The sequence below is a fragment of the Mytilus californianus genome, unplaced genomic scaffold, assembly GCF_021869535.1.
Source record: "Mytilus californianus isolate M0D057914Y unplaced genomic scaffold, xbMytCali1.0.p SCAF_13, whole genome shotgun sequence".
NCBI classification, from domain to species: domain Eukaryota; kingdom Metazoa; phylum Mollusca; class Bivalvia; order Mytilida; family Mytilidae; genus Mytilus; species Mytilus californianus.
The window spans coordinates 17,675,620-17,701,399 of NW_026262615.1; the positions used below are offsets into that span (position 1 = coordinate 17,675,620).

Sequence of the window (25,780 nt, forward strand, 5' to 3'; positions counted from 1 at the left end):
ACTGAATTATGTCGAAAGTCATAGAGAAAAGGATTATACATTCCTTATATGCCTGTCCCAAGTCAGGATTGAGCCGGTATTCGAGTGGTTGTCGTTGGTACATGTCTGTCACATTAATTTTTTTTTTGTAAATTGTTTTGATATAAATTAGGCCGTTAGTTTTCTCAAATGAATTGTTTCAAGTTTTGCATATCGGGCCTTTTATTGCCGACCATACGGTTTGAGTTTTTTCTCATTGTTGAAGGCCGTATGGTTGCCTATAATTGCTTACTTTCACATCTCCTTATTTTATTATACAACAAGAATAACATAAAATTAACATTATCGATGTTCCTTGTAAATGAGGTAAGATCAGATGATCTCTGCCACAAAGACATGTACACCTTAATGCTACAATTCCATACACCAAATATATTCGACCCACTTCTTATAGTAGCTGAGATACGGACTTGACCACTGAAACTTTCCCTTGTTCACTGATCCATGAAATGAGGTTGAGGTCAGGTACGTGATCCATGTCTGACGGACATGTAGACCTTTCAAGGATACCATATATTAGTAACCAAATATCGTTATCCTAAAACTCATGATAAGTCAGACATTAACATGACGAAAAAAAACTACATATATTTTAGCAGTCACTAAACCATGAAAATGAGGTCAAGGACAATGCTTATATGACAGACGGGAACTTCGTAGCACAATGGATCATAATACAAAGTATGAATCATCTATATCATCTACTCTCTGATATATAAAGCTATACAAATAGTTAACGGTGTTGCCGCCACCACCATCAGATTGTATTATGTATGCCTCGCATTCTGCGACTTGCGTCGAATGCGATTTAAAAAAAAATCCAACCGAACTTATAAGCTCTCTAACCGCGTTCAACTTAACAGTAGACAATGAAACGTAATATCTATACTACTTGCTTCGGCAATGTTTCTATGTTGTTTCAATCTGATTAAAATTCTGATCTGTATTAACTCGCGTGCTCGTACATTTAAGCTCATGAATGAATATGAATAACGAAATCAGAGATCTATATATTTTAATTATATTGATGTTGTTTACAAGTGTTTGTAAAATACATCGATGCTGTACATAACACTTAGTTTTTTGTAGAGTAATATTTAAATTCATAGTCAATTGTAGGCCAATATAATTATGCTCAACAATTTAAGTCATATAAGTGTGAAAGATGGAGTGATTAACTTGTTTTTAATTGTCATTTTGCAGCTGGAATCGGACACTATTTCATGCTCCATGATATATGAAAAGGGTGAGAAATTCAGATTAAATATATATCATTAGGTTGACATTACCACTTGCTTGATTATATCATAAGTATCTGAAACTAATCAGATGTCAGTATTTATTATTGATGCGGTTAAACCACAGTTGTAAATGCACCAGCTATTTGTCAAACCAAATAATCTCTATTTATCTTCCAATGTGGTATTACCACTGATGCTATAGCTATAGCTATAGATGCTATAAATCCCATTCTTTTGACATTTGCACCTAATTAACATTCAAAGGTTTGTATGTTTACCTGAAACATGATAACAATTATTTAAAGAAATTCCATAGTGATCGACAGCGTCCTTTGAAAGGGAACAGCAATATTACTTTTTATCAGTTTTTCAATTATATAAAACTGAAAGTGTTACTCTATCTCTGGGGTGTAACTATCTGACCAAACATATTTTAAAAGTATTTGCCTATTATACAACGGATGCTTATCAGGTTTCACAAGTATTCTAAAATAGGGAAATATATCTATAGGTCTGTTTTTTGTTAATTGATATATGACAATTGGGATATATTTTTGCTAAACAAAATATATGAAAAGGGTGGGGTACTCGATGTCTCAGCTGCTCAACCCTACCAAAGAAAGATTGAAGTGCCCCCCTGAGCTTTCATAACCAAATTAACCGAACCCCCACCCACCCCCCAATTCTAATAGGTCAAGGTTACTGTTATAAAACAGCTGAATCGAAATTGTAAATGTGCACCCTTTAAGTAAAATATAGAAACTATAGTTATAATCCTTTGAACATGTTGAATTATTCGAATTAATTTTGATATAAGGGAGCTACCATTTGATTTTTATGGAGGGGATGAGACACTTGCAAAAAAAAAGCCAGGATGACAATTTAGGTAAAAAAAAAGTCAGGATAAACTTAAGAAAAAAGGCAGGACCGAATAGAGTGAAAAATAAAAATGCAGGATAGAGATTACAACTGGAAAAAATGCTGGACAAAAATTTTTCATCCTAGCTAACCCCCCTAGCTCCCCCCTTCCCTATAACAATCAAAAGGTAGCTCCCTAAATGCATATATAAAGGGGCTGATCCAGCCATTTTTAAAAAGGGTTCCCAACCCAGGATAAAAGGGGGGTCCAGCCATATGTCACAATTCAAAAGCATGAACGGAAAAAAAGGGGGTTCCAATCCCCGGACACCCCCTCCCCCCCGCCCTGGATCCGCCACTAGTTCAAACCATATGTCCAAATTCAAAAGCATTGATCGTCAAAAAAAGGAGGGTTCCAACCCCCGGATCCGCCGCTGATGTGAAAATCGTGATTACTGTAGACAACAATGATATAAAATACAGCCGTGTTTTATTCCGTTAACCCAAATCAATCAAATTCGTTGACTGGGGACCCTACTACAAGTTGATAATTTTTTATGGTCAAATAAGATATCCTGTGGTGCTCCAAATAGAGGAGGAATGTACTGCAAAGAAAGGTCAATTACAAGTAGCCTCAAAGTGACTAATCGGGCCGAGTTACTAAACATTGCTAAATGGTATCGTACCAAAGTATCGCGTGTCTATAACAATATTCGATTTAGTGCGAAGTGCTCCCTAGATGGAGGGATTTCCTACTACAGAACAGAACAGGATGGCGACTCAAAATGACCAGATCGGTACAAGTTATAAATCTACCGCAACAAAAAGGCATAATGTAGATTTAGGGGATGACAACGTGCAGAACAAGTTTCCGTTTGTAAGCAATACTTGTGTGTAACATTGGCGATATATCTAGTACGAGCAAACAGTTAATGTTAGTTGGACGATATTGCACCTTGTGTAAGACAACTCGGCCCGAAAACAACTCGGACCGTCTGCCAGAAAAGAACACATAAAGGCCGTACGCTATGGGTTCGTTCGCCCTATTTTTATTAAATACATTTATTGATATTAATGGTATTTAGGTTTTATAAACATATGTCAATATTTATTAAGTAAACATTAAAGAATTTAAAAAATAAATATATCTCAAATTCATGAAAAAGAAAGTAATTGCTTGTTTTGGAGCATTGCTTCATTGTTCCATTTGTTTTTTTTTTTAAATTGGCACTGGCTACTGTTACATGGAAATGTAACAATAATAAAAATATTTCATAATAAAAATATTGTTACATTGGAGACTAGTTTCCGGAATGCAGGGTTGGGTTGAAGCATGGTAAGGAACCGATTAATTTCGACTGTTACAATAATAATTGAGTCTACTGTTACATTGCGTTATTGTTACATTAATGCACTTCCAATTTTGTACGCTGGGACTAGTAATACGTATTTAAAACAAACTTGAAAACTCTTATTTGAATTTTACTATATATTGCATACAATTTTTCAATATTTTATTTACATTGACAAGTTTCTACAAATTCAGTATGCTGTTTTGATAGCATGTTTTAGTCCGACAAATTTTGGTGAAACCACTCTAAGCAGCCATCAAACACAAATGATGCAGCAATGTCTGTATTGCAAACTGTACAATTCCATTCTGCACTATCCCTTTTTGAAGTTAAAGAAACTGTCAATATCTGTCATGATTTATGAATGTGAAAAATATTTTTTTCAGTACTCAGTCAGAGCTCTGACATAAACAAGTCAGAATTTTGTGACTTGTGAAAGTCAGAATATTTGGTGTCATGAGTTACTTCCCATCATTTTGAAACAAAAACTGACTTCTACAAGTCAGATGAATTATTATGCAATTTTTTCCTCCAAACAAAAATTTAAAAAAATTGACTTCTACAAGTCAGAAATATACCTTAACTGTCAACCTTTATGCACCCATATTTAAAAGTTGAGCATCCACATGACAATGTTAAAAATGCCTTCCACAAACACTTTTTTATCAACAAAAAATATGAATAAGACCCTAAAAAAACAGAATCATATCAAATCAACCATTTAATGTAAGTATGTATTTGAGATAAATTGTAAAAAATATTCTGTATAAACAATGGATTTACTTGAAAACCAGCATGAAAAGATAGATTTTAGTATCGTTAAGCATCATACAAATATTCATGGTAACTTACTGATAAGGTTTGCTACAAATCTTAAAATACTGAAACTTCATGATTCACTAAACAGAATTTGACCTGAATAAGTCTGGCATATTCTGACTTTATAAAGTCTTAAACTCCTTTGTAAAAATGCATAATCTGACTTGCACAAGTCTTGACAATTCTGACTTGTTTATGTCAGAGCTCTGACTGGTACTCTTGCAATTTTATTTTTCTTCCAATATCTTTTGTTGGAAGCATGTGAGGTTGTATTATGATTCATTGCCGTCCATAACTGATTTTATGTTCACATCCGATTTCAATATCCAACTTAGCATAGCAGCAAAAACCAAATAAAACTTAAAAATACAAGTCAATTGTGAAGGCAATTGACATTTGCCGACATGTTGAAACTGGTGGAATCAGTGTTTTCATTTTCAGAGTCCAGATATTTTGTGATTGTAATTTCGTTCTTTTTGGCAAAAACAAATAGGCAACAAAACTATAGAAGGTTTAAGTTTACTAGTAAATCTAGCGTATATTGTAAGTGCATTTAATGTAACAATAACGCAATGTAACCGTAGACACAACTATTATTGTTACATTCGTAATTAATCGGATCCTTACCAAACCCTGTATTCCGGCAATTAGTCTCCAATGTAACAATAATATTTTTATTGTTACATTTCCATGTAATCGTAGCCAGTGCCTTTTAAATTACTTTTAGTGATTGTTGATTGTAAATTAGAATACTGATTAGGTAAAATTAGGAGGTCTTTGACCTCATCTAATGTTGAGTTAATTGTTCTTTGGTGGATTGGTAATGAAAATAACAATTTAAAATAAAAACACGGTTTGGTCCGGTGTGATATAGCCATTTTTTCACCATGCCATCTCATTTTTCCCCTGGGAAAATTTTTGATCATTGCCATTCTTCCCTCACGGAAAGTTTACAATACATATACATATATGTACCATTCTCCCATGTCCATATTTCCCCCACAATATGGATTTCACTATATATATATATATATATATATAGTGGATGTGGTCGAGTGGTCTAGAGCGCTGGACATGAGGCTAAGCGATTGGTGCTGTAGTGTATCAAAGGTGTGAGTTCAAATCTTGTTGAGGGACAAACATTTGTCAGCATATAAATTGAATTCTAACACTGTTGGGTTTAATTTTCAGACTTATATACCGTGTATACATATATATATATATATATAAAACATCTAGATATTAGTCAACGATCTTTCTTATGAGGGCGCTGGATCCTTACGAGTATAACGGTACACAATAAATGAATTATATAAATGCTCAAAAGTGTACAAAACAACACCAATATTAAAAAAAAGGAAACATTTAATGTAATTATCTATAAATATTATCATAATCAAACTACTATTTATTTGGGATGTGTAAATATGCAGTCTCTGTTGTTATTACTTTACCATCGTCAAATTTGAAATTTGAGTATTATACCAGCTCAAATCGGTCAGTGCTGTCAGTGCTGTTCATTGGGAATGTATTTCTACACAGTTTTTGTTGTAATATCTTAACTTTCGTTACCTGTGAAATTTTAGAAATGTACCAGTTCATATTGCATTACTATTTTTGTTAGAAGCATATCTATGCAGTCTGTTGTAAATACCTAACCTACGTCATTTTTGAAATTTTAGAATTGTACAAGGGTTAATTGTTGTGTTCGGTTTTAATTGTATAAATTTAAAGATTGTTATAGTTAAATCAGAAAAGATTGATTTGATTCATTTTACATCATAATCATACTGATGAAGGATATCTGTTATCCAAAATATTTATAGATAATTATACATTTAATGTTTCCTTTTTTTTAATATTGGTGTTGTTTTGTACACTTTTTAGGCATTTATATATATACAGTCAGGGGACTTATTGGAATAAGTGATTTTTAAATCACTTATTTAAGTAGCAAATTCGAAGTTTTGTCACAAATTGTGATTTTGTAGTTTTACCAAAATTTTAAACACATAGGTTTAGATAATATCTTTTCATTAGTAAAATTGAAAAAAATGAACTTTTTGCTTCTTTTAAGCAGCAAGGTTTATGCTTTTGATGCAATCATTTAGCTGCAAATTCTATTTTAGTTGAAAAAATGCTATAAACATGGCTTTACATAATGGACTGATACTTTCTTAACAGATTTTTCCCAGCAGTGGGAGTATTTTTCCTGTAAAATTCAAGGTTTCATCTTATAGATTATGTAATAAAATTCTACTGTTCGCCATCAAAATTTCACTGTTCGGGGGTGTTGAAATTAGTGGGGGTTATTAAAATAATGATACTTAAAGAAGTGATTATTTGGAAGGAAATTGAGGTATGATACTTTAACAAGTATTTTTATGTCATTATCCTAGATTTAGTACAAGGTCATCACCTGACATGACCCGGTCATCCTATCAACACAGATGTTGGTTCTGATAATTTTAGCAACATAATTAGTCCCTGGATCATTAGTATTCTATATTTAAAGCTACAAAAAAATTAAATCACTCAGTTTAGTGATTAATTTGTACTACTTAAATAGGTGATTATTAAAGAAAGACAACTCTTACTTCCAACCTTTATGGACATAATGATACTTGAATCAGTGATTTAGAAAATCACTCATTTAAGTAAGTCCCCTGACTGATATATATATATACATGATATATGTACCTCAAATTATGGTTATTTATTGAATATATTTTTCGCATTTTCTTAAGAAATGATTAATTGCTGAAATGCTTAAGTAATTTGTTTTTTCGGCATGGGTTGCATAGAAAAAAGTTGATTATACAAATTGTGTTCATTATGTTGACAGGCATGTCACTAGAAAGTTCTGGGGGAGTGGGGTGGGGTACCTATATTTTGTTACAGGGGTTCCGTTTGCATTCCAAAAATATCCTGATTCATATATATCATGTATATTGACTCTGTCCTAAAATTCGATGTATTCATATGGCTTACATGAAAATGTGTTCCTTTTCATACTAATTCTCATAACTGTGGATGATAAATACTACTGTAAAATTTGGAGATTAACACTTTTACAGCAGGAATAAATTTATTTAATATTCAGTAAGATATTATGACCCATTGGTATGTTGTTTTAACTAATAAGATTACCACTCATTGGTATATGATAGGTTGAAAATGTCCATCCTTTCATATATTTAAACATCCTGAAAAACGGACATCGGTGAAGAACTTATTTAAAGGAGTTACCCTACATTAAACAGTGAACTTTTTGTTAGTGCAGCCGTCTGTGTCTGCTAGCATGTGCATGCCAGGTAGTATGGGGATTTCATCACATATCCACAAATCTAAGTACTTTCTGCATGGCCACTCGTCTGTTTAAATGTCCATTAGTCTATGGCAAGCCTTTTTACTATTTATTCAAATTTCAAGATATCACATATAATATTAATACAAGATGTCTTGTATAATATATAAGATATCTCATTTAATATAAAAATTATCTTATATAATTCAATTTTTATACGACTGCAAAATTGTCGTATATTGGTATGACGTTGGCGTCGTCGTCGTCCGAAGACACATTGGTTTTCGCACTCTTACTTTAGTTTAAGTGAATGGATCTCTATGAAATTTGACCATAAGGTTCAATACTACAAAAGGAAGGTTGGGATTGATTTTGGGGGTTATGGTACCAACAGTTAAGGAATTAGGGGCCACAAAGGGGCCAAAAATAAGCATTTTTGTAACTTCCAGACATAACTTGTGTGTTAGTGTATGGATCTCTCTGACACTGTACCACAAGGTTCCATATCACAAAGGGAATGCTGGGATTGATTTTGGGGGTTATTGCCTGAAAATTTTAGGAATGAGGGGCCAAAAAAGGGGCAAAAAACAAGAATTTTTCTAGTTTCATGATAATAACGTGTGAGTAAGTGTATGGATCTTTCTGAAATTGTACTCCAAGGTTCCATATCACAAAGGGAAAGCTGGAATTGAGTTTGGGGGTAATTGCCCAAAACGTTTAGGAGTTGGGGGCCAAAAATAAGCATTTTTAGCTCACCTGACCTGAAAGGTCAAGTGAGCTTTTCTCATCACTTGGCGTCCGTAGTCCTGCGTCCGTCGTCCGTCGTCCGTAAACTTTTACAAAAATCTTCTCCTCTGAAACTACTGGGCCAAATTTGACCAAACTTGGCCACAATCATCATTGGGGTATCTAGTTTAAAAAAGTGTGTCCGATGACCCCGCCCGCGAACCAAGATGGCCGACATGGCTAAAAAATAGTACATAGGGTAAAATGCAGTTTTTGGCTCATAGCTCTGAAACCAAAGCATTAAGAGCAAATCTGATGAGGATAAAATTGTTCATTAGGTCAAGATCTATCTGCCCTGAAATTTTCAGACCAATCAGGCAACCCGTTGTTGGGTTGCTGCCCCTGAATTGGTAATTTTAAGGAAATTTTGCAGTTTTTGGTTATTATCTTGAACATTATTATAGATAGAGATAAACTGTAAACAGCAATAAGGTTCAGCAAAGTAAGATCTACAAATAAGTCAACTTGACCAAAATGGTCAGTTGACCCCTTAAGGAGTTATTGCCCTTTATAGTCAATTTTTTACAATTTTCATAAATTTTGTAAATTTTTTTGTAAATTTTTACAAAGTATTTTCCAAGTTCATCATAGATAGAGATAATAGTAAGGAGCAAGAATGTTCAGTACAGTAAGATCTACAAACACATCACTATCACCAAAACACAATTTTGTCATGAATCCATCTGTGTCCTTTGTTTAATATGCACATAGACCAAGGTGAGCGACACAGGCTCTTTAGAGCCTCTAGTTCTAGTTTCCAGACAATAACTTGTGTTCAAGTGTATGGATCTCTCTGAAATTGTACTGCAAGGTACCATACCACAAAGGGAAGGCTGGGATTGATTTTGGGGGTAATTGCCTCAAAATTTTAGGAATAAGGGGCCAAAAAGGGGCAAAAAACAAGCATTTTTCTAGTTTCAGGACAATAACTTGTGTGTAAGTGTATGGATCTTTATGAAATTGTACTACAAGGTTCCGTATCACAAAGGGAAAGCTGGGTTTGAGTTTGGGGGTAATTGCCTTAAACGTTTAGGAATTTGGGCCAAAAAGGGGCCTAAAAACAAGCATTTTTCTAGTTTCCAGACAATAACTTGTGTTCAAGTGTATGGATCTCTCTGAAATTGTACTGCAAGGTACCATACCACAAAGGGAAGGCTGGGATTGAGTTTTGGGGTGATGAATCATAAGGGGTTTCAAAAAATGTGGGGAGGGATTTTTTTTTTCTTTAAAATTTTCCATTTTAAATTGGTTATTTCTGATTTATATATAAAAGCAAATAATAATGATATGGTTTGAATAGGTAAATTAAAAAATTTTAAGTTCTTAGACCACATTCATTCTGTGTCAGAAACCTATGCTGTGTCAAATATTTAATCACAATCCAAATTCAGTGCTGTATCAAGCTTGAATGTTGTGTCCATACTTGCCCCAACTGTTCAGGGTTCGACCTCTGCGGTCGTATCAAGCTGCGCCCACCAGAGCTTTTTATTATAAGATATCTTATATACTATATAATATATCTCATATAATATATAAGATATCTTATATAATATATAAGATATCTTATATAGTATATAAGATATCTCCTAAAATTTTTAAGATATCTCCTAAAGTTTATAAGATATCCCCTTAAGTTTATAAGATATCTTATAAATAGTTTTTATATAAGATATCTTATATACTTTATAAGATATCCCATATAGTTTATAAGATATCTTATATAGTTTATAAGATATCTTATATAGTTTATAGGATATCTTATAAAGTTTATAAGATATCTCATATAATTTGTAAGGTATCTTATAAAGAAAATTATATGAGATATCTTATAAACTATATAAGATATCTTATAAAGTTTATGAGATATCTAGAAGTTCAAAGAAATAGTAAAACGGCTTGCCATAGTAGTCTGTTAACATGTCCACCAATATGTGTATACGTCAATCGACATGTTCACCAGTCTATCTACGTGTCCGCCAGTCAGTCTACGTGTCCAGCATCATGAGCGTTCAGTCAATATATTCACCGCCCGGTCCAGCTATGTGTCCACTAGACTGTCAACATGTGGACAAGTCTGTCTATGGATCCACCAGTCTGTTAACATGTTTATATGCAGCCTGTCTACACATCCACCAGTCTTTGAGTGTCCACTAGTCTGTCTATGGGTCCATCAGTCTGTCAATATGTGTCCACGATGATTGTTTGGAAATGCTAAACTATTAAAAAGAAGGTTAATATCCTTTAATGGATAAATAATTTCCAACTAACATTGCTGATGATACTACAAGGGGGGAAAATGAGCTTTTCCTGTTACTAGGGGGTAGAATGGGCCTGATCCTGGTTTTCCCCCCACCACGCTGATAGGGAAAAATGGGATCATGCCAATTTTTTCGAGGGGAAGGGGACTGAAAAATTGCTATAGGACATAATACCGGGACATAATATATTGATGGGACAAGTTTGACATTCGACAATCATATCTATTACATTGTCGGGTCATCTAATTACAGATATGATACGGAAACAGAGATGTGTCAAATTACGTATACATGCTTGCTATTATAGACGTTGATATATGGCTCTACATTAACAATTCTTGGGAATAGTTTACTCAAAATGTATTATGTTTCTGGCCAATTTCAAAACAGTTTTAAAATTATAATGATTGGAAATTTTCTTATATTTAATAACAATAATGTAAAAATATTGAGCTATTTCCGAAATGATTAAATAAACAATTATACAGAAACTAAAGTTGTTTTTAAAAAAGAAAACGGCAAGTGCAATTATAGTTTTCCTTCCTTTTTTGTTTCTATTTTATTATTATTTAACAAAAAAAAACTGAACAATTATACAGAAACTAAAGTTGTTTTTAAAAAAGAAATTTAAATCAGTAATTTTTTTTTTTATGTCAGGATGGATTGTATGATACAAATAACAGCAATATTGGAACATAATGATACAAAATTTTGTCTGCATCAATTTAGAGTGCCAGCATGTCCTCTTTTTATTCAACGTGTTCAAAATATTGACTCGCCACAAAAAATCAGTAGTTTAAATGTCTCAGGCGGGCTTGTATTATAAATTTATTTGACCGCATCAACCAAAACTGACCATTTTTGCACTTTATAATGTAAATTTATATGGCCGCATAATAAATCACTAAGTTTTTTTTGTGTGTCAGGATGGATTGTATAATACTAATGACAGCAATATTAGAACACAATGACTACAAAATTTTGTCCGCATCAATTTAGAGTGCCAGCATGTCCTCTTTTTATTCAAAATATTGACTCGTAACAAAAGATCAGTAGTTTTGATTCCTGAGGCTGGCTCGTATAACAAAATTATTTGACTGCATCAACCAAAACTGACCATATTTGCACTTTATTATGTATATTTATATGGCTGCATAATAAATCAGTAATTTTTTTTTTATCCCGTACGAAATTATAAGGCATATTACGCCTGGAAATCTGGCGTAAACCAGGCGTAAGTGGTAGTTACGTGTCCAGATCCAGGCATAAGGGAACAGGAAACTTAAATTTGTAGTCCTTACAGGCGTAGAAAATATGGTAAACCTGGCATAAATTGAAATAAGCAAGGGGTAAATTTTCCTACGGGCGTAAAACTGTTGATATGGTGTAAATCATAATACCCATAATGCTTTAATTGTTGATAAAGGATCATGGGATTTTTTTTCAAAATTTGGCTCTTTGGAATTATTTTGCAAGAGTTGGACTTGTGGCAGCTTTATATATTCAGGGATAATTAAGCTTGTTTTGTGCTTTTTGGAAGAAATTGGAATTATGGAATCAAATTGATTAATGAAAATTGTGAAATAAAAGGAAAGTAATATACATGGTAAAAGATAATTATGTGAATAACTAAGTTTTTTTTTTTAACAGTAATTTTGAATTCTGAAAACCTTCATCCTTGGATGATAATATTGAAATCTTTCACATTAAGTTAAATTGCAGTATTATCATTGATATTTTGGTTAAAATGACATTAATTTTCAAAAAAACTTAGTTAAAATGCTGGTTTTATTTCAGGAAGAATTAATTGTCATAATTCTAATTTAAACTTAAACTTATTTGAGCCAGTGTCTGTCTAATATGTATTTATTTATATAGCTTCTTCAATTAATGGTTAATATTTCAAGTTTCATGTCAAACAATGAGAAATTTAAGCAGTAGTACAGAAGTTTGTATCAAATACACAAAAGTACACAGCTGTCATGACTGATTATATTTGTGTCTTTATAATGAAAAGTATGAGAAGGTATCATCTGGGAATTGTATACTGACTGACTGTTAGTATATAACGAAATTTTGTCACAAATTGTGATTTCTTAGTTTTACCAAAATTTAAACATAATATAGGTTTAGATTATATCTTATTAGTAGTAAAATTGAAAAAAATAAACCTATTGCTTCTTTTAAGTAGCAAGGTTTATGCCTTTGATGCAATCATTCAGCTGTAAATTCTATATTTGTTGAAAAAATGCTATAATGAAGGCTTTACATAATGCAGGGTTTGACACTAAATAAATTCCTTTACTAGCCTTGCTTATCGTTCTACTAGCCCTCCTAGTGCTGAAGGCACTTGGATTGTCATGCCACTGGCACAACCCTTTCTAGGAGGGTCTGGGGGCATGCCCCCCCCCCCTGAAAATTTTGAAATAAATGAAATTAAATCCTGTGTTCTGGAGCATTTCCAGAGGGTTTGGAACATGTTTTGTTTCATGAAATTTCACTGGTTTGCTAATAAAAAGTACCAAATTTTTTTTTAGTTTTATTTTTGTCAAGCCTGTGACTTTTGTTGCAGACAGCTTGACATAGGGATAGTGATCCGGCTAGGGCGGCGTTACCTAACTTCTTAAAAGCTTTGTATTTTAGAAGATGGAAGACCTGGATGCTTCATACTTTGTATATAGATGCCTTATGTTACGAAGTTTCCCTCTGTCACATGTCCATTGTCCATGACCTCATTTTCATGGTTCAGTCACTACTTGAAAAAAAATTAAGATTTTTTGTAATGGTAATTTCTCTCTTATAATGAGTAATAGAATAACTATATTTGGCATGTGCGTACCTTGCAAGGTCGTCATGATCGTCAGACAGTTTTCACTTGACCACGATCTCATTTCATGGATCAGTGAACAAGGTTAAGTTTTGGTGGTCAAGTCCATATCTCAGATACTAGAAGCAATAGGTCTAGCATATTCCATGTATTCGGTGTATGGAAGGACTGTAAGGTGTACATGTCCAACTGGCAGGTGTCATCTGACCTTGACCTCATTTTCATGGTTCAGTGGTTATAGTTAAGTTTTTGCATTTTGGTCTGTTTTTCTTATACTGTATGCAATAGGTCTACTATATTTGGTGTATGGAATGATTGTAAGGTGTACATGTCTAGCTGGCAGGTGTCTTCTGACCTTGACCTCATTTTCATTGTTCAGTGGTCAATGTTAAATTTTTGAGTTCTGGTCTTTTTTTCTAATATTATATGCAATAGGTCATCTATATTTGGTGTATGAACATATTTTATGATGTACATGTCAGTCTGGCTGGTTTTACTTGACCTTGACCTCATTTTCACGGTTCATAGCTCAGTGTTAAGTTTTTGTGTTTTGGTCTGTTTTCTATTACTATAAGCAAAAGGTCAACTATATTTGTTGTATGGAAGGATTGCAAGCTGTACATGTCTGCCTGGCATGGTTCATCTGACCTTGACCTCATTTTCATGGTTCATTAGTCAATGTTTAGTTTTCTTGGTTAAGTCTGTATCTTAGAAACTATTAGCAATAGGTCAACTATATTTAGTGTATTGAATGATTGTAAGGTGTATATGTATTTCTTGTTTGGTTTATATGACCTTGACCTCATTTTCTTGGATCATGTTAAGTTTATGTGATAGTTGTAGTGAGGCTTTATATTTAGAACTATCAACATAATATCAATGATTAGTAAAGAAGTCGAGACATTTCAGCGTGTTCACTCTTGTTTAATCATGAATATTACAATGTATTAAGAATCTGTATGACTTATTTTGAAGACCCCTTTAGATCATTACTTCATCATCATCCTCATTATCCATATCATTTTTACTGTCTTGAATGAAGATGGATATAAAGAAAGGGATTTAAAAATACACCCACAAAAGAGGAAAGGTTTGCGCTTGCTGCTTTTGGTCATAATTCTTAATGGACTCCTTCTTTTCCGGTTGTTTGTTTGGGGTTTTTTTGCAGGACAAGGTTCTATTCCCTAAAATCTGTATATTTTGACCAGAGACCTATAATTTTAATAGTATATATGTCTCTGATGTAGACATATTATTTTGATTTCAGGGGGAAGTGGGCATCCTTATATGATGTTTTTCATGTGACACCTGTAGATTTAGAAGTAATATAATTTCAAGGAGCTTCCTTGCATGACAAATTTAGATTTGATTTTAGTTATTTGAAAAACCAGTGCGTCTTGTAGAATTTCGAAGCCATTCAAACAAGTCTGAAAAATTCAAGGTTTCATTTTGCACATTATATAATAAAATTTTACTGTTTGCGATCAAAATTTCACTGTTAGGGGGTGTTGAAATAAGTGGGGGTTATTAAAATAATAATACTTAAAGAAGTGATTTTTTGGAAGAAAATAGAGGTATGATACTTAAACAAGAGATTTTCATGTCATTAATTATCCCAGATTCAGTACAAGGTCATCAACTGACATGACTGGTCATCCTATCAACACAGATGTTGGTTCTAATAATTTTAGCAACATAATTAGTCCCTGGATCATTAGTCAGTCAGGGGTACTACGTATACAAGTGTATTTTTTTTACTTATATAAGTAAAAAAAAATTAACGTAATCACGTAAATTTTTTTTACTGTGAATTTGATCGATCGGTAAAATTTTGAATTTCGCGCATTTATCGTCATCAACTGCAGTACCCGGATGTTTAGAAACCGCCATCTACGCAGACTCCACCTTGTTTAGGAAAAAGAAACAGGTACAGGTCAGTGAACTAAGATTTTTATCGATTTGAAAGGTTAAAATCGGGTCATTTTGTGATGTTTTATTTGCATTTTTACGAATGGAAGAGGATTTTTTAGGGACATCTTCATATTTTTCTATGAAAGTTTAGTTACTGAACCAACAGTTTCCGATGCATTTGTAATTGCGCACGCGACTTTTAGTCACCCACCCTTCGAGTTTTTTTTTTACGTATATACGTAAAAAAAATATTAACATGAATTTTAGGGAGATAACTCTGGATGCCTTGTAACTATTTCGTGAATATACCAGTAAATGCCGGGAGTAAATGCGATATATTTATCATCGTGGAATTTATTCATTTCCCACAGAACTCATATTCCCAGCAAAGGACTGAATTTTATTTTGTTTTAAATAAAATGTTTCTGTATAAAGCGTCCTAATAATATATTTATATCATGTTGTCTTTTAAAAGGACTTTCTGACATAGATGATTCTGGTGTATGGGGCCAGTTTTTTAGAAGAAAAGGTGCAAGCTGGGCTTTACATGAAATAAAGTATTTCATCATCGAAAAGGACATTATTAAATCTTTACAACCACCTGACTTGGTTCAATTAGGTGGTTCCCGGTTTTCATATAAATTTGTTGAATTATGAGTGTCATTAACTTTTGTCTTCTTTTGGGGGGAAGGGGGGGGGGGATATACCACATAGTGACATTTATTATGTTTATTATATGCCTTTAGTACCCCTGGTTTCTGGTGTGTGTTTAGTTAAAACATTCATTTCACTTGGCATCTGTTGTCTCAAAAGTTAACACCTATCACATTTGGCCAAATTAGCACAAAGAACTATTACCAGCACGGTGTTACTAGCTGTAATTTATACCAAATGAAATACTGTAGCCTTGTCAAATTTTTAAATCTTGTTATCGAAAAATATCTTTTAACCATGCAATTTAAAATAAAAGCAGCATTGTTTAGTGAAAAGGGTTTATTTATTTTGAGAAGAAAATGAAATCCTTCAACAACTTATGTAGGTGGTGAGTAATACAAAGTCATAAAGCCCTCTTTTGGTACCATTTTAACTAAAGAATAACAAATTGAAGCAAGTAACATGCCTTTGTAATGATAACCTTGTTTCACATGCTGAAACTGATCAATATATTATAATTAGCTTTTCAATTTAAATGTAAGATAAGACATTTGTCAGAATAGAGAATGGAATAATATTCTTGTCATTGAACTCTTAGGTAAAATGAGTCACTTGGTAATTGCTGCTCATTAAATGTGTTATAAAAGGTCAAAATAAACTATTTCTCAGAAGAATATTATATACACCACATTACTTTACAATTGTACAATGACTTGCTTCAATTTATTATTGTTATTGTAACATGTAAAATGGTCAAGGCAGAGCTATGAACTATTCTGTTTAAGCTTTTTCTACATTTATGACATGTGTAATACATTGATGTTAGTTGGAAATGTAGTTTCCAATGGTAGTAATTGTTTAAATGGAATTTATAATGTCAAAAAATGAATGTTACCTGTATATATGTATATAGGATATGACATATTTTATACTGTTACAACATTTTATACTATTAGACTTGTTTTGTTTTAGATATTTTTACAATCTTGTTGTTATTTTTGTTACATTTAATGGATTACGGGTAAAGCCTTTTTGGTGCTTTGTCCCAATTAGCAATTCATTTGCGCCAAAAATAATGACCATATTTCATTTGTGCTGAATTACATAACTTTCATTAACACCAATAACACAGGCAGATACTATAAATATTTGTATAGCATCATTGAGTTTTTTATTGAATAAATTAATTGAAATCCAGTCAACTTGAAATTAGAGGCATATCTAGGTGGGACCTCAGGCATTTGTCAGGGGGGAGGCACCCTATCTAGATTTAAAAAAAAAAATTTTTTTGAAAAGGTGTTAAAGGTCTGTTTGAACATCTTCAACTGAATAATATACATCTTTTTACAACAATCATGGAAACACTACAGTACATAATTTTAAAAGTCCATGACTCAGTTTTATTTGAGTATAAACTTAATACTTTATCACCATGATCACAAGGAGAAAAGTAAATTAAAATTTCTTATCTGAGCTTTTAATTCAGAGGAAATGTATATTTCAACTTTTCTGACATGTGTTATCTGTGAAAGTTGCAGAAGTCCCACGAAAGTAGTATATTTTGGCGCAAATGAAAAACTGCATTTTTTTATAAATTGGTGCAAATGTGCAAATGCAATGTGCTCCGCTTTTATTAGTTCAAGAACTTGTGATTTGTTTTGTCTTGATTAATTTTTATGTATATTCTACCATGTCAAGCTCATATTTCAAAATTATTGGGATTTTAGTGTACTCCAATAATTATCTTTTGCTAATAGTCTTGGGGATTCAATTTTATCATTGAAATGTCTTTTATATATATATATATATATCATGTATATCATTGCCAAATTAAGAATATTTATATTTCTACTTTTGCATCCAATATTAACTATCCTTAGATTTTAAATCACAAAAAGGTTGGGTTTTTTTCTTACAAATTTTCTATTAATAGTAAAAGAATTTATCAAGTTGGCCTTGTTCTCATTATGAAATTTTGAACTAAAGAATTGACATAATTTGGTGTAATTCAATGTTATTGAAGCTTTAAGGGTTATTTAAGTATGTGTATTTAGTTTATTACATTTTCATGATTGTACAAAATGTATATTAGAATCTGATCATGACAAATGCATGAGAATATTATGTGTATTTTTCCACTTTAATATGACATACTTATTACTGATAGGATTTATTTTTTAAAGCACTTTATAACTACAGAGATCTAGGTTTCCTTTTCAGAATAATATAATCACACAATTTAACACTAATTATAAAATTCCCTTCACAGTCTTGTCAGTTTTTAATACTGTTTTTTAAGCAATGCAAGAAAACTAAATATTCCAGAGATTATTGAAATAATACAAGAAAAGATGGCTTTAAATCATATATAAAATGGTTTTTGGAAAAAGACAAACATATTACAGATTCCTTTGAGGTTTGTCATGTTTGTGAATTGAGTTACACATAATTTTTTTATATTTTTACATGTGTCCAATTTGGTCATTATTACATGTATTATCAAGTCTGAAAATAGTGTTGGTTATTCATTTGAAATGTCGTTACTGCTAGTCAGGTGTCTAGTTTTTTGTGCATCATTTAATACATTTAACTTTGTAATATGTATCTTTTATTGCCATTTAATTTGGTATACTTATTTCCTTTCCATTACAAAACATTTTACGTAATTTTATAATTTTGGTTTATAATATTGTGCAAAAAAACAGTAGAATAAAATAATATAAAATATTGCTTGTATTTAATTTAATTAGGAAACATGATTTGGCTTATTTCATTTACTTTGCATTCTAATATCATTAGTAAGAAATGTTTGAAAACTATACTATGCCAATACTGTGTTCACTAATATGTTGATTATAGTTGAATTAAAAATTGAAATCAATGGCTGTGTTTATTTTCCTTGATTTTTAGGGGAGACAATTCAAACAATAATACAGGCTTAAGTCTCAATTTTATACAACAACATTGCCAAATAAAATTTACTTATATAAGTAAAACAACATTAACAAATGTGTTTACTATGTAGGGAAGACAACTCTTACTCAATTTTTTTTTACTTGTATAGGTAAAAAAAAATTACTTGTATAAGTAAAAAATATACATGCAAACACATTATTTTTTTTTACTTATAGAAGTAAAAAAAATACACTTGTACAGTAGTACCCCTGACATTGTATATTTAAAGCTACAATAAAATTAAATGAGTTTAGTGATTTATTTGTACTACTTAAATAGGTGATTATTAAAGAAAGACAACTCTTACTTCCAACATTTGTGGACAAAATGTTACTCGAATCAGTGATTTAGAAATCATTCATTTAAGTAAGTCCCCTGACTGTTTATATCCCATCATATAAAAATAGTTTTCCAATGCGTTGGATAACCTTTCCATCCGCCTTCCAATTGAAAAAAAAAACTTTCCTTTCTTTATGATAGCTGCATGTATATATGTTGATCAACAAGTTTGAAATTGTATAGCCATTATTTAAGAATATAAAATGAAAAAAGAAACATAATATAATATATATGTATACAGATCTAGAGTCACTAACGATTATAGTAATTTGCTATACTGGGGGAAAAGAACAATATGATTATTGTTTACATAATAAAAGCTCAGGTCTAATATGAAAAGTCTTAAACAGGGCAATCTGTCATACACAGACCTGTCACGAGGTCTGGTCAGTAGCAGACCAGTCTACAGATCTGGTCTAGGGCAGACCTGTCCTTAGGACTAATCAATAGCAGACTTGTCCACAGGTCTGGTCTGGAGCATACTTGTCAATAGGTTTGCAGTAGTCCTAAAAAAGCAGACCTAGGTCTTGTATATTGACGAGGTTAACTTCCTTGTCTGCTTAAAATTTCTGAAGTTAACTTGGAAAGCAGTCATAAAGTCTACTCCAAGTTAACTTTTGTACAGGTTTGATAGGACTGCACCCATCTGTATTGGACTATGTTACAATATGATAAAATTTTGGTGCTTTGCTGTAGAAACAATAGATATGATATACCGGTAGTGTGCAATTTTTTGCCAAAATTTAATAAATTATGAATGAAAGAATCAGATCAGCAAGTCTTGCAACAAACACGTTTATTTTCATATTTAGAAAATGGAACACTCTCTCTAAATATTGACTATGTTGATGCAAATTATTTGAATATTAAAGTGGGTATATCTTAAGAATGATCAACATGATCAATACATTGAGGAAAATTGGTGATTTCAGGTTTTTGTCGAGCCTGCGACTTTTGTCGCAGAAAGCTCGACATAGGGATAGTGATCCGGCGGCGGCGGCGGCGGCGGCGTTAGCTAACTTCTTAAAAGCTTTATATTTTAGAAGGTAGAAGACCTGGATGCTTCATACTTTGTATATGGATGCCTCATGTTACGAAGTTTCCGTCAGTCACATGCCCAATGTCCTTGACCTCATTTTCATGGTTCAGTGACTACTTGAAAAAAAAGTTCAGATTTTTTGTAATGTTAAATTCTCTCTTATTATAAGTAATAGGATAACTATATTTGGTATGTGCGTACCTTGCAAGATCCTCATACCTGTCAGACAGTTTTCACTTGACCTCGACCTCATTTCATGGATCAGTGAACAAGGTTAAGTTTTGGTGGTCAAGTCCATATCTCAGATACTATAAGCAATAGGTCTAGTATATTCGGTGTATGGAAGGACTGTAAGGTGTACATGTCCAACTGGCAGGTGTCATCTGACCTTGACCTCATTTTCATGGTTCAGTGGTTATAGTTAAGTTTTTGTGTTTTGGTCCGTTTTTCTTATACTGTATGCAATAGGTCTACTACATTTGGTGTATGGAATGATTGTAAGGTGTACATGTCTAGCTGGCAGGTGTCATCTGACCTTGACCTCATTTTCATGGTTCAGTGGTTATAGTTAAGTTTTGTGTTTTGGTCCATTTTTCTTATACTTTATGCAATAGGTCTACTACATTTGGTGTATGGAATGATTGTAAGGTGTACATGACTAGCTGGCAGGTGTCATCTGACCTTGACCTCATTTTCATGGTTCAGTGGTTATAGTTAAGTTTTTGTGTTTTGGTCTGTTTTTCTTATACTTTATGCAATAGGACTACTATATTTGGAGTATGGAAATATTCTATGATGTACATGTCAGTCTCGCAGGTTTTATTTGACCTTGACCTCATTTTCACGGTTCATTGCTCAGTGTTAAGTTTATGTGTTTCAGTCTGTTTTTCTTAAACTATAAGCAATAGGTCAGCTATATTTGTTGTATGGAAGGATTGTAAGCTGTTCATGTCTGCCTGGCATGGTTCATCTGACCTTGACCTCATTTTCACGATTCATTGGTCAATGTTAAGTTTTCTTGGTTAAGTCTGTTTCTTAGAAACTATAAGCAATAGGTCAACTATATTTAGTGTATTGAATGATTGTAAGGTGTACATGTATTTCTCGTTTGATTTATATGACCTTGACTTCATTTTCTTGGATCATGTTAAGTTTATGTAATAGTTGTAGTAAAGCTTTCATTTAGGACTATCAACATAATATCAATGGTTAGTAAAGAAGGCGAGACATTTCAGCGTGTGCACTCTTGTTTTATTAAGGAAATGGGATAGGGGAAATTGTTTGGGAGACTTAGTGTTGGAATTCCAACACACGTACTACTACTTTTCTTTGAAATGCCAAATTTTACTATTTTTACTGTTATTGGCTTAATTGTTTCTTGAAACCTGTAAATGTCTCCAGTATTTAGAGTTATATCAAAGTTTCCTTTAAAGAGTCACTGCCATTGAACAATCAAATAAAGGTTTCTGGTGTTTTGAGGCTCCCTGAAGCCTCAAGTTTGTTGTAGCATACATATACGTATCGTTGATTAAGCTTTAAAAAATAAAATAGCAAATAGATATAAGAAGATGTGGTATGAGTGCCAATGAGACAACTCTCCATCCAAGTCAAAATTTATAAAAGTAAACCATTATAGGTCAAAGTACGGTCTTCAACAAGGAGCCTTGGCTCACACCGAACAGCAAGCTATAAAGGGCCCCAAAAAATACTAGTGTAAAACCATTCAAACGGGAAAACCAACGGTCAAAATCTATATAAAAAACAAGAAACGAGAAACACGTATGAACCACATCAACAAACGACAACTACCATGACTATTGAACATCAGATTCCTGACTTAAGACAGGTGCAAACAATTGCTGCAGGTTTAAACGTTTTCATAGTACCAAACCTTTATACATGTATATATAATAATATGATAAAATGCTATTTAATTTCAGGGATGGATGGCATCATACAGCCAGAGAGCTTTGTGTGCAAGATTATTGATTCCTGGTGAAGAGAAGAAACACAGCATTTCAATACCAAAAATCTTACGAGTTAAATTTATAACTTGTGATGAAAAGTCCTATCAGGCTCCAGGGTACCCTTGGCTAGGTCCTGCAACACCACCAATGACAATTGATCACTTCAATAGATTTTTGAGTTTGAATATAGAAACATTTGACCATTCTAATATAAAAAGTGATAACTGGAATGGTATCTTAAAATTGATAGAGATATCTAAGTATCACTATGAATGCTTAGGTAAAGTGGACCGATGGATAACTAAACCAACTTTAAGTGAGGAAGAACTAGACGAGGAAATCGACAAGGCTTCAGTAGGTGAGAAAAATATCAGCACTATCATTGGCACATTGCTATAACAGGGGGCATCAAATTTTAGAATTTATGTCAGTTAATCATGTTAGTCCAAAGGTATATGATATACATGCTAATTGGTAAAAAGTCTACTCCAAACATCATTGTACAGCTGGTCAGGAGCATAAAAATTTTGAAGGAGTAAGAGTCTTTGAACCAAGGATTTTGGTGAGGTTTTGTTTGCCCAATGTGGGGGGGCTAGCTATAGGGGTATATGAGCGTGCTCACAAATGTTCTTTCATTAATTAAAGATAGTTACTTTTTTGGGGTTGGCATTTTTAATGTAATAAAGGAGGCCCAAGTTGAGGAAAAATTGGAAATTGTTTATTTTTTTATAAGTTTATTAAGTTGGACACTATTAAAAAACAGTATTCTGCTAAAAAATGATGCTTAAATACTGACTCCATTTTTTAGTCTGAAAGACATTTAGTGGTGTTGAAAAGATCACTTTTCCAATATCCTTCATGGTGTCCGAACATGTGTCAATTTCAGCCAGGGTTTGACATGTTGTCATATCAAGCTGCTCTAAGCGGAACTAGTTTAACCTGAGTCAAAGGAGACACAAAAATTTCTTAACACTCAAAATGCAAACAAATTCTGTATTCCCCCCCTGCCTTTCAAAAATGTAGGGGGGGCTATACAATTCAGCTTTTTGTCCTTCCATACATAGATAGTTTCTGCCACCTACGTTTAGTTTGCCTCGATGGATTGTTATTGTACCCACAGAAGCTCAGGTTACAAGGAAAACACATATTGATTTTTGAGATCAAAGATTAAGGTCACCATATTGAAATTGTATTTTAGCGAAGCAAGGGATCTTGAGCACTGTTCTTTTTTAGACTCCAAATAAAGTCTTTAGACTAATGTATAAATGATATAATATAGTGTTCGGGCTAGACGAGTAATCAAGATAATATTTGGCACAGACAGTTCTATATATATATTGTTTTATTGTTGCAGAACAAGGTCGTTATGTAGCATCATTTGGAGCTGCCTTGAAAGGTGATATGAAAAATGGACTAGGTAAACTATGGATGACACATTTGATTGATTATCTTCTCCATATTATTGATAATGTAAAAGTCTCGGAGGTGCTATGTTGTCCACCCTCTAACAGTTGCAATCCAGAAGTTGAACTTATTTATGGAGATGAAGATGAACATATTACCAAAATGCAGTACACTGCGGCACATTCAAGTACCCCTGTAGGTACATTTAATCTTGTGTCCTTACATGAAAGAATTTCTCCAAACCCATATTCAGAAGAGTCATCTGTAACATCTGAGGGCAGTTGTTCTAACGTTAAAAAAGGAACAGCTGTTCCAGAATTTTGTGCAGCACTTAAAAATTTCCCGGGTGTTTTCCCATTAGTGGTGGAATTGAAACCAGCAAGACAGGAAACTCAAGGAATTTTTCCAAATGTACAACAGATGTTGTCAAAGCTTTTCTTTCAAGATGTTGTATTTGGTATGGTTATTTCACCAAGATCATTTCAAATGTCTGTCATTTTAAAGAAGGAGGGAAGTCTACGATTTGCAAGTACAAACTCTGTTTCCTTGATGAACCCATTGAAAGATAACGAGCTCGATATAACAAATTTGAATTTGATGCACACTTTCGTGTATCAAGTATTAAAGTGGTCAACAGAAACCCAGTGTTCTTTGCAGAAAGAGAAAGATGATTAAGAGGCTTTATCAGGAATCTCAAGAAGGCTATGTTCTCCTGCTTTGTGAAAAATTCCTTAAGTCAAGTCATTATTGCAAAAAAACAAGAGCCTGCATGGCCTGACATAAAAATAACTGCAACAGAAGAAATAATATGTTTTTGTGTCAGGATATATTCACCAGGAAAAAATCCCAATTAAATGGATGCAGGCAGATAAAATTTTAACCAAAAGAAATTTCATGTGGGAGTTTTTTTGAATAAAGAAGATAACACTGTAAAAACTACTTGATATTTGGCAGTAAGCAAAACAAAACAATAATCACCGTTTTTCCTGTAGAAAATACATTGAAATGTGTTGTCAAAATATATGTTCAGCATAATTATAGAGCATGAAGAGTTAAAGCTATAATTTTAACAGAGTTTTGATCTTTTTATTAAAGTAATGAATCAGATTTTTTCTTTGTATATATATATATATACATATAATCACTCAATTAGGTTGTGTAAATGTCATTCCTTTGAAATTCACACATAGTTTATCAATTAATATGCACAGGACATTATCAATTAAATGACTTATTTCTTTCAAATTATCTTGGCCTTGCATTTAAAACCAGTAAATGTCTCGGACATGAATGCCTCTCGAATATTTACAACTGCACATGCTGGTATTAGCTCACCTGGCCCTTCGCAAGTGAGCTTTTCTCATCAATTGGTCGTCGTCTGTCTTCGGTAAACCTTTACAAAAATCTTCTCCTCTGAAACTACAGAACCAAATTTATTCAAACTTGGCCACAATCATAATTTGGGTATTTAGTTTTAAAAATTTGTCCGATGACCACGCCTGCCAAATTGCCAACCAAGATGATTGACATGGCTAAAAATAGAACATAGGGGTAAAATGCAAGTTTTGTCTTTTATTTGAAAACCATGATAAATAGAGAAAATTTGACATCCGCAAAAATGTTCAGAATGTTGAACTGTACCAATTGTTCTAATACGTCAAAACTGTCAGACTACTTCTTATAGGAGTTATTGCCCTTAAATGACAAATTTTACCTTTTTTTAATTTTTGCCTTTCATCTTAAAACCTATAAAAGATAGGGAGAAACTTTAAAATGCGAAAAAGATCAGCAAATCAATTTCTACAAGTAAGTGCATAGTCGAAATCGTCAGTCAACTCCTTATTAGAGTTATTGACCTTTGATGACGATTTTTACTAATTTTTTGCGTTTTTGATAGATTCAGCACGACAAGATCTACAATTTAGACGATATGGTGGATATCGTCCTGCGATTCCTTATTGGAGTTATTGCCCTTTAATGGCGAATGTACCATTTTTTTGCGTTTTGCCTAATATGATAAAAAT

General features: G+C 32.7%; 1 protein-coding gene across 2 annotated transcripts; it reads left to right on the forward strand.

Moving 5' to 3' along the window:
• Positions 1 to 2,838: 2,838 nt before the first annotated feature.
• Positions 2,839 to 24,863, forward strand: LOC127723261 (uncharacterized). 2 transcript variants are annotated; one of them, XM_052229825.1, is made up of 3 exons: positions 2,839 to 3,015; positions 22,326 to 22,710; positions 23,707 to 24,863. In XM_052229825.1, the coding sequence occupies exons 1-3, from the start codon at positions 2,878 to 2,880 to the stop codon at positions 24,429 to 24,431; spliced, it is 1,248 nt and encodes a 415-aa protein (XP_052085785.1). In that variant the 5' UTR covers positions 2,839 to 2,877; the 3' UTR covers positions 24,432 to 24,863. The 2 variants fall into 2 exon arrangements, with proteins under 2 accessions (XP_052085785.1, XP_052085786.1); XM_052229826.1 differs by lacking the exon at positions 2,839 to 3,015 and adding an exon at positions 3,025 to 3,170.
• Positions 24,864 to 25,780: the final 917 nt, after the last annotated feature.

Coding starts and splice junctions, on each gene's coding strand:
- LOC127723261 (XM_052229825.1), top strand. CDS start 2,878: ATGGAGGGATTTCCTACTACAGAACAGAACAGGATGGCGACTCAAAAT. Junction 3,016..22,325: donor TGCAGAACAAGTTTCCGTTT/GTAAGCAATACT, acceptor ATTTAATTTCAG/GGATGGATGGCATCATACAG. Junction 22,711..23,706: donor AATCGACAAGGCTTCAGTAG/GTGAGAAAAATA, acceptor TTATTGTTGCAG/AACAAGGTCGTTATGTAGCA.